This window comes from Hoplias malabaricus, chromosome 1 (genome assembly GCF_029633855.1).
Source record: "Hoplias malabaricus isolate fHopMal1 chromosome 1, fHopMal1.hap1, whole genome shotgun sequence".
In the NCBI taxonomy this organism is placed as follows: domain Eukaryota; kingdom Metazoa; phylum Chordata; class Actinopteri; order Characiformes; family Erythrinidae; genus Hoplias; species Hoplias malabaricus.
In genome coordinates this window covers 1,532,356-1,542,355 of record NC_089800.1, presented here as the reverse complement: position 1 = coordinate 1,542,355, position 10,000 = coordinate 1,532,356, and the positions used below count along the sequence as shown (strand labels likewise).

General features: G+C 48.1%; 1 protein-coding gene across 5 annotated transcripts in view; it reads left to right on the top strand.

Annotated features, from left to right (window-relative positions):
- kif13a (kinesin family member 13A) overlaps window positions 1-10,000 on the top strand; it is an 85,744-nt gene that overhangs the window by 71,327 nt on the left and 4,417 nt on the right. For 2 of the 5 annotated variants that reach the window (XM_066642799.1, XM_066642794.1), the window contains 13 exons: window positions 2,792-2,891; window positions 3,515-3,641; window positions 4,091-4,146; window positions 4,269-4,393; window positions 5,092-5,268; window positions 5,461-5,553; window positions 5,667-5,819; window positions 6,010-6,087; window positions 6,768-6,818; window positions 6,914-7,010; window positions 7,286-7,437; window positions 7,952-8,059; window positions 9,112-9,949. In XM_066642799.1, the coding sequence (XP_066498896.1) occupies window positions 2,792-2,891; window positions 3,515-3,641; window positions 4,091-4,146; window positions 4,269-4,393; window positions 5,092-5,268; window positions 5,461-5,553; window positions 5,667-5,819; window positions 6,010-6,087; window positions 6,768-6,818; window positions 6,914-7,010; window positions 7,286-7,437; window positions 7,952-8,059; window positions 9,112-9,949 (2,155 nt within the window). Of the gene's footprint in view, window positions 1-2,791; window positions 2,892-3,514; window positions 3,642-4,090; window positions 4,147-4,268; window positions 4,394-5,091; window positions 5,269-5,460; window positions 5,554-5,666; window positions 5,820-6,009; window positions 6,088-6,767; window positions 6,819-6,913; window positions 7,011-7,285; window positions 7,438-7,605; window positions 8,060-9,111; window positions 9,950-10,000 lie in introns of those variants that run through there. The other 3 variants (XM_066642810.1, XM_066642806.1, XR_010795207.1) reach the window with 2 other exon arrangements.

Sequence of the window (10,000 nt, the reverse complement as noted above, 5' to 3'; positions counted from 1 at the left end):
TCCCTCTGTCTCTCTCACTCTATTCTTCTCTCTCTCTATCTTTCTCTCCCCATCTTTTTCTGTTCCTCCCTCTCTCTCTCTCTCTCTCTCTCTCTCTCTCTCTCTCTCTCTCTCTCTCTTTCTCGCTCTCCTCTCCCTCCCTCTGTTTCTCTCTCTCTCTCTCTCTCTCGCTATCATTCTCTCTCTATCTTTCTCTCCCCATCTTTTTCTCTCCCTCCCTCCCTCTCTCTCTCTCTCTCACTCCCTCTCCCTCTCTCTCTCTCTCTCTCTCTCACTCCCTCTCCCTCTCTCTCTCTCTCTCTCTCACTCCCTCTCCCTCTCTCTCTCTCTCTCTCTGCGTGCTTTTGCTTGATCAAACAGGCATGTTGACCCTGAGCTGCTGATCACTTGCTTTGGGCCATGGGGTGCCACTGAGTACTTTAAAAAAAACTAAATTCCAAAGGGGATATCCACAGAAATTTTCTAAATTTTGCAGGTTTGAGGAGAAATGCTTTGCTTCAAAGAAATGAGAAACAAAAGAAAACCGCATCAGCTTTTATCATGAACCACGAAACCTTCTTTATTCTTCATTGCACAGCAGTACAGAGAATATGTGGAATCTGCATTTAACCCCTCCCTGGCAGTGAACACATACACACACACACACACACACACACACACACACACACACACACACACACAGTAGTGATTGGAGCAGTGATCACACACTCACCCCTGTGGTCGTTGGGCAGCCACTTCCAATCCCTGGGGAGCAGCTGGGGGTTGTTTGTACTCAGCTGTGGATGTTGATGGAGAAGACAGTGCTGTTCCTTCAACCCCCTGCCTCCATTTCTCCTGCCAGTCCAGGGCATTGAACCAGCGAACCTCTGGACCCAAACCAACCTCTCTAACCTTCAGGCCAAGGCTGCCCCCCGGTGTGACTTTAATAATGTGTGTTATCCAATGAGAAGGAGTATTGAGAAATATGAAAATACACTTTACAATAAGGGTACATTAATTAATGGTATTTAAGGCAGTTCTAAGTAATAAGACAGTAATAACTATCACTAAATGATTATGGAAAGTCACAATTAATCGTGAAAAAATGGCAAAAACAAGAACAAAGTTTAAAAAATCTTAAAAGAATGCTAATTAATGCTAGTCCTTGTTTATTATCATTGTTTAATGATTAATTGAGACATTACTTAGTAGTTTAGTAAGGCGTATTACTGTCTTAAATATTCATTCATTCACTGTCTGTAACCCTTATCCAGTTCAAGGCAGTGGTGGGTCCGGAGCCTACCCGGAATCACTGGGCGCAAGGCAGGTACACACCCATGAGGGGGCGCCAGTCCTTCACAGGGCGACACACACTCACACATTCACTCATACCTACGGACACTTTTGAGTCGCAAATCCACCTACAAACGTGTGTTTTTGGAGCGTGGGAGGAAACCGGAGCACCCGGAGGAAACCCACGCAGACACAGGGAGAACACACCACACTCCTCACAGACAGTCACCCGGAGGAAACCCACGCAGACACAGGGAGAACACACCACACTCCTCACAGACAGTCACCCGGAGGAAACCCACGCAGACACAGGGAGAACACACCACACTCCTCACAGACAGTCACCCGGAGGAAACCCACGCAGACACAGGGAGAACACACCACACTCCTCACAGACAGTCACCCGGAGGAAACCCACACAGACACAGAGAGAACACACCACACTCCTCACAGACAGTCACCCGGAGGAAACCCACGCAGACACAGGGAGAACACACCACACTTCTCACAGACAGTCACCCGGAGGAAACCCACGCAGACACAGGGAGAACACACCACACTCCTCACAGACAGTCATCCGGAGCGGGACGCAAACCCACAACCTTCAGGCCCCTGGAGCTGTGACAGAGACACTACCTGCTGCTCCACCGTGCCGCCCACTTTCTTAAATATAAAATATTAATTATCCTCGTAATAAATAATTATCCTTATTGTGTAACCAAATATATGAGAAATACATTGGTGATAGTTGACACCCCAGTGTTGAGAAACCCTGCGCCCTGCACTAACACATCTCCAGCCGCAGGGAACCAGCTTCTGTCACACGAGCACTGCATGTACAGCTGCATGATTCACTGCATGAGGACGTGACCCAGGTCTCTCTGCTTTCACTAAAGAGGATGAACTGGTCTGGGCTTTTCAACTGGTAAATGGAGCCTGTTTGTTTGTCCGTTTACCAGTTGGTACGATGGTAATATGGTATAGTTCTGGCTGATGTCTGTGGTCAGTTTTCTTTTAATTGGACTTTGTCAGTACACTGCATGTCCAAAAGTGTGTAGACGTCCCTTATTATGGTCTGTGGAGCAGTGGAACCTCTCTGCAGTGACAGAGTTGGAGTGGTGTTTGTGATCCACCACTGATCATCCACATCAGCACCTGACCTCACTGAGGTTTATAAAGCTGAATGCCATTAAATCCTCACAGCAATGTTCCAACATCTACTGTAAAGTCTTCCACAACAGTAGACACTGGAATCACACTCTCAGTACCCTTCATTTGAGAGGACGCTTGTCTATAAACTTTTGGCCATGTTGTGTACAATCATCATGAGGCGTGTTGGGCACCAGCTTGACCTCGTATGTGTGACGCTAAACTACTACTATGAGCTGCTACAGTATTTTTGGGGACACTGATTCTTTAAGGGGTGTTAAGGCACTAACACTCTATAGACTCAGACTCGCAGTAATCCAGATGTTTTAGGTATTTAAAGAGTCTAATTTAAGGTGATGTTTCTGTGCAGGAGGAGGATTTAAACTGTTTACGAGAACGCTGGTCCGACGCACTCATCAAACGCAGAGAGTATCTGGACGAACAGATAAAAAAGATAATCAACAAATCTGGTACGGTGTCACTTTAAATCAAGGTGTAGTCGTAAATATTCATGGAGGTAGTTAATCTCCAAAAAAAAAAACAATTACTATAAATATTTAAATAAATATAAACACATTTGGGACAACTCTGGGTGTTCTAGGTCATCAGAAGACTACAGACCACAGAACCAGCCCCTGGGCTCCAAGGAATTCCTAAAACTCCAACTTGGAGGAACAGGGAGGCCTTGCCCTTAAGCGAGTGATACCTCGAGAGTCTCGAGAGGCCACCGTCAAATCACCAGGGGCGGGATACGAACTGATTTAGCTTCAGATTGGAAACCGATGACCTACCAACCGAGCAAGCTCAGTTTGTATACCACCTCCGCGAGTTGATGGTGGTCTCTTGGAGTTGTCGAATAGATGTTTGGGTTCTGCAGGGTGTGAGGTGTCACTCTTGGGCAGGACCGCCCGTTTCTCCCCGTTTGTCCCCCAGCGATAAAATTAACTATGTTTACAACATTGCTTGAAATCAACAGTCCTTCTCTTTTATTAATTCTGTCATATCCTCTCCCCCACACCCTCCACCCCTCTCTCTCTCTCTCTCTCTCTCTCTCTCTCTCTCTGTCTCTGTCTCTCTCTCTGTCTCTGTGTAGAGAAGTGTGAGGAGGACGTGGAAAGAGAGGCGAGGCTGGTGGAGCAGTGGGTGGGTTTAACAGAGGAGAGAAACGCCGTCTTAGTCCCGGCGCCAGGCAGCGGCATCCCCGGAGCCCCGGCACAGTGGTACGAACCAAGAAACAGACTTAAAACATCTGGTGACATGCGTTAACATTAGTTCTCTGATAACATGAGTGAGGTATCTCACTATGGGAAACGCCCCCGACGATACTGCCTTCCATTTAATCTTTCAAGACGCTTCACTGAGCGCAGTGTGCGCCACTGAGGTAGCGGTGACATCAAGCCCATAAAATCAACCCAACTGGCTGCTGCACAGATGTCCTGTACTGAAACACTCCTTCAACGAGAGCCCATGACGCAGCCGTGCCCCTGGTGGAATAGGCCTTTAGACCCCTAGGGATCTGCTGGCTCATGACTTCATATGCTAAGCCAATAGCTTGTACCATCCAGTGGGATAAACGCTGGGACGAAGCAAGCTTACCCTTGTGAGGTGCAGCCCATGACACACCATCAGCCAATGGCTCTAACTTTTGTTTGTTTCTCCTGTGCTCTAGGACACCCTCTCCTGGCATGGAAGCTCACATCCCCGTCCTGTTTCTGGATCTAAATCGTAAAGCAGCTTCTTTATTTCAGTTTTTCATTTGTGCGAAACATGAATACACGTGTAGAGAAATTAATTTCGGTATTACTACATTTCTCTTGAGTTTCTGATTGTTTTTCTTTATGATCCAGCTGATAATCTGACCGTGAGTGAGCAGATGACCGGTCCGCACGCTGCAGGGATCAACTCCATTCTCCCGAAGGAGCATGGTAGCCAGTTCTTCTACCTTCCCATCATCAGATACAGCAATGATGAGGTACACTGTAAAGCTTCTCTTGGAGTTTCACACATCTTCACTTTCTCATTGAGTCGGCGTCATGTCCCAGAGTCTCACTGACTGACCGCTGAGACCGGGCCTTAACTTTAACCAGTGTTCGCCGTCTCTCACTCTGCTCTATTACCACAGCTCCTAGCACACGCGGAATGGCATTGATGACACTCACTGTACATCCATCAGTCTCTGTACTCTTTCTACACACTGCTCTTTGTTTATGATTTTGATATGGTGTCGACCAGAGGGGGCTGGGTTCTGTTTTTGAATCTTTTTGATTACTCTCATGTTGTGAGGGAGTACTCCCTGCCGCTGTTGCCTTCGCTGCACTCACTAAGAGCTCTAACTACGCACTGACACTGAATAGGAATAAAGTTTAAAGGAACCGACAGTGAATTTTATAATCAAACAGTAGCAAGCACTATTTTTTGCTCATTTTTGCTCTTTATGACATGAAACCACATTCCCTGAAGTACCCATTTCCATAAAGTGCGTCCCCCGTGTTTAAAACAGGTTTATTGTAGTAACTCTGACACATCCAGGTCACTAAGGGTCAGTGTAATGACGGTTTCGTGACGTGAAAAAGAGTCTTGATCTCATAAATTACGGTGATTAGTAATTGTTTCTGTTGTTTGGAGCTCAGTGTTTTGTGTAACGTCTCTGAGCTGGTGTTTGTGCCGAAGGTGTGTGCGACCTGCTCCTGGGACTCCTCCATCCACGACTCCATCCACCTGAACCGAGTGACCGCACCCACTGAGCGGATTTACCTCATCATTAAAGCCACGGTGCAGCTCAGCCATCCCGCCTCCATGGAGCTCGTCCTCCGCAAGAGAATCGCCGTCAACATCTACAACAAACAGGTAGCGCTTCGCTTAAACCAAGGCTGAGGACACTTCTGTCGGTCCGTTCCTCGCCGACCAAGTAGAGGACACGCTTTCAGATTGTGTAAAAAAAGCATAGCCCTTAACAAAGCCATTAGTGCGTGGTGTTTTTCCTGCATCTTCTTCAAAAGCCAAGGAGCTTATGTCTGTGTTACCCTCTGTTTCCTGCAGAGTTTCACTCAGAGTCTGAAGAGGAGAATGTCTTTGAAGAACGTGCTGCACTCCTGCGGCGTCACGTACGAAATCGTCTCCAACATCCCGAAGGTACGCGCCACGCGTCTGTCGGCTCCTCTCAGCCGAGACTAAGGTGGGATGGTCCGAGGTGGGACAGGACGTGTTCTTGCCGCGCCCCGTTTCACTGCTCTTTCCACACACAGGCGTCCGAGGAGCCGGAGGAGAGAGAGACGCTGGCGCTGATGGCGGCACGAGGAGAAGCAGAAGAGACGCTGGACGGAGAAACGTACATCGAGAAATACACCAGAGGAGTTCTGGAGGTGGCCAATATCCTGTGCCTGGAGAGACTGAGACAGGTAAACACAGAATAATAACTCATAATTCAATTAGAATTTGCTTAAAATAAATACAGTTGTAAATAGTAAAATTGCTTCTCATTTTTGATTTGTCAAATATTGGAAAAGAAAAGTGTCTTTGTATCGTCCTAATAACAGAGAACAGCTTCTGTTTTAATGTGTGTGTGTGTGTGTGTGTGTGTGTTTACAGGCAGTGACAGTCAAAGAAGCACTTTCTGTTAAAAGCAGACACATTCGGAGAAGTCTGAGCACTCCCAATGTCCAGCACGTAAGAAACCTCTCTCTCTCTCTCTCTCCCTCTCTCTCTCTCTCTCACACACACACACTATAAAACACAACAGATGAGGAGCTTAATGGATACATATACAGCTGAACGGAGGCATAGATTGATGACAGTATTATTTAAAGAAACATATATAAACATAGGCGGCACGGTGGTGCAGCTGGTAGGTGCCGCAGTCACACAGCTCCAGAGACCTGGAGGTTGTGGGTTCAATTCCTGCTCCGGGTGACTGTCTGTGAGGAGTGTGGTGTGTTCTCTCTGTGTCTACGTGGGTTTCCTCCGGGTGACTGTCTGTGAGGAGTGTGGTGTGTTCTCCCTGTGTCTGCGTGGGTTTCCTCCGGGTGCTCCAGTTTCCTCCCACAGTCCAAAAACACACGTTGCTGGTGGATTGGAGACTCAAAAGTGTCCGTAGGTGTGAGTGTGTGAGTGAATGTGTGTGTGTGTGTGTTGCCCTGTGAAGGACTGGCGCCCCCTCCAGGGTGTGTTCCTGCCTTACGCCCAATGATTCCAGGTAGGCTCTGGACCCACCGTGACCCTGAACTGGATAAGGGCTACAGACAATGAATGAATGAATATATAAACATATAGCTCTTTAAAACAACCGCGGTTGAGCTGAAGTAAAGCACTGTATGATGATCATTTTTGTGTTTTTTGTTGTTGCTCAGACATCCTGCTGTAAATCAGAAGCTCCTGGATGTGAGGATGAAGACCCCAAGGTTTGTGACCTGAAGTTCGCCCTGCTTTCAGAGTCAGGACACATGTCTCGCTCTGTTTCCAAATGTGTGTTGTGTGTTGTTTTTGTTGTGTGCAGGGTCACTGTGAGGTCCAGCAGGAAGCGCAGGACTGTGTTTTCCACGAGAATCTCACAGCGGTGAAAGACACACCTGTTAAAAACAAGGAGAATCACGGTACATCTGCACAGCACCACAGGCCTGTGTCGTCTTTGTTTAATAACTATTTCTGAAGCACTTTGAGTGCGGATGTGTTTGCATCACAGTGTTAGTGAAAAGGCAAACAGAGATGGACTGTGTCAATGCCGCTCACACGTCCCCTGTTTGATAGCGCTACGTTTGCTGAAGCTGACAGCTCAGTGCTGATCCACACGTGCAAATGTCTGACTATTTTTTTTCTTCTCCCAGGATTTTAGTCGATTTCAGTTTGTAAACGAGTGTTTCCTCCACAGGGTGTGTGTTGGAAAGTTCCATATTCTTCAACTCAAGTCCCTTCAAAGCCCTCTCCCCTCAGCCCCCGAAATTCCTTAAGTCCCTGATGCCAGTGAGAGAGGAGAGTAAAGCCAGGCATTCACTGGAGGCGCGCCCCCTGCTGGGACAGGAGGTACAATTCACCTCCACACACTCACACGCATACCTTAAGTATTCTTTTCAAAACCGCTCATCCATCCAGCATACCCCATCACTCCTCAGTTCATACACCACCCCTTATCCTCCACTTTTTATAAACAACGTTTAAAACTCATCTCCTGTAACGCCATCACCCTCTCAGCCAATCAGAACGTAAACACGGCCTCTTACTAAACGCTTTATGCAAATACACCCATTAAAGTCAATTTGTACTCACCTTAAAGCGAATATAAAAGCGTTAAAGTGATGCATTTGCTCAAAAATCCATTCTATTTGTGCATTTTGTCTTTGTGATGATTTAAAATTGAGGCTGAGAGTCAGAACTGATTTTATTTTGTAACCAAAAGAAGAATGTTTGCATGAGTAACCCCACGCAGACTCACCCCACCCCTAACCCCACAGCCCCCAGCTACGACTACACCAGCCTGTATGCGCTGTTTTGCATGGCATGTGTGTGTGTGTGTGTGTGTGTGTGTGTGTGTTTGCAGAGCATGCGCTGGTTTGTGGACGGCTCTGTGTTGCCCCGCCCTCGGGCCCGGAGTGAAGGCCACGGCACCACGACAAACCACACACCCCTCAGAGTCACACACACGGCTGTAAGTCATGCACACACAGCACTGTGCGCCTTAAAAACACAGACACACACACATCCACATCTCTGAGTCACACAAATCACTGTAGGTCATTTACACACACACACACACACACACACACACTAAAAGACTCTCAGTCCATAAGATCCATATAAACAGCTTGTTATTTATTTATATGTGTTTCTGATGTCACAAGCCTCCTCATACGTTTCACTGGTTTCAGTGTGAGGCACAGAGCACAGGACCAAAGGTTAAGGTTCAAAACGCAGCTTTAAGAATGTCCAGAAGATGTGATTCTCTTTGACCCATTCTGCATCACATTAATGACATCTAACCCAGTCTAATTCATCCATTCATTTCATTACTGCATGCACTTTAACCTGCGCAACAAACCCCGCCCCCAACACACATTCTGACTCAGTTATTACATACTGAAATATACTGTGATGACAATAACTGATCTACCCCTTATAACAGACACATTTGGCCAGATGTGTCTCACTGTGGCTCTCACAGCTCACGGTTACGGCCCTGACCCGTGTCGTTTGGGTCGGGTGTTGATTAAATATGGATTAGGCCCAGATTTGTTCCAGAACGCACCTGATATCTGACCCATGCGCTCAACCTGAGTCAACACCGCCATTCCAGACCAAACACGGGCCGTGACGGTGCGTTTACACTGCTCCTGCGCAGCAGCAGAACTGACCACATACCCCCACTTCAGCGGGCAGCGCGCGGGCAAAATAGTGGCGTTCCCTGTGTCTTTGAATTTGAAATAACCTCCATTTTGAAACCTCCATTTCACACACACACACGGATAGAAGCATTGCATTGGCCGGATTCATTTACATAATGTTCAGCTCTGCTGCGTCTGACCAGTGTAAATGCATCTGGGTGTGAAACAGTAAAGACACATTCATGATCACAGACCCCAGAGGGTTCAAATGTTAAAATGGTTTTGTGTCTTGGAATGTAGCGTCTGTCAGAATGGTTTATTAGCCGTGTAAAAACTAACTGAGGCCTGCTGTTGTGTCTGACCTCCTGTGATTGGTCAGGATTCAGAGGAGGAGGAGCCTGAGTTGGATGCGGGTTCTCTTTCGAGCTTCCGGCCGTACGTCCCTGAGGACTTTGCCAACTTCGAGGTGTATAACGCCAGTCTGGAGACCCAGGCGTCTGGTCTGTGTGGAGGCGTGTCCTCGTTTACAGGAACTAAAGGATCGGAAAAAGAAGTGTCTCGCAGCCCAACGTCCAGCAGCTGCACGAGCGGCTACTTCTCCCACAGCGAGTCCAACGCCACGCTCTCGGACGCCCCGTTCACGGGCAGCGAGAGCACGGACCACCTCAGCTCCGGCTCCAGAGACCCAGCGGAGCCACTGACCAATAAAAACAGTTTTAACGAAGCTGGTCACTCATCTTTTCCCTGCACAGGCCAGTCCCGTTCGCCTGAGGCCAATAAATGTGTCCTGAGCGTGAGCCAGGAATTCACCGACTTCAAAGGAGCTGGAGACGGTTTCAGTTTTGAATCCGAGTGGCAGTCGGAGACGTCGCAAGGTAAAACTGAGCAAACACCCAACAGATGTTCGTTAGACCGTGTCAGATCATCACCGTGCCACCTCCACAACGGAAAAGACTCTCCACCCTCCTCCTCATCCAGCAGCACCCACACTCACACCGACAGCAGCAGCACAGAGGAACAAACAGACGGTAGAACCACGTCGGAATGCAGCCCATCAACTCAGGACGAGGAGAGCGCTCCTGTGGCCCAGCTGCCTGATTGGATGGCACCTGGGGAGCAGGTTTGGGTGGGGACTCGCAGCGGCACGGTGCACTATGTGGGAGGAGTGGAGTTCGCCCAGGGAATCTGGGTCGGAGTGGAGCTGGACCGAGCTGTAGGTATGTGCCCTGTGGGATTTACACACAGACCCGACCCCATTTCCTGTTTTT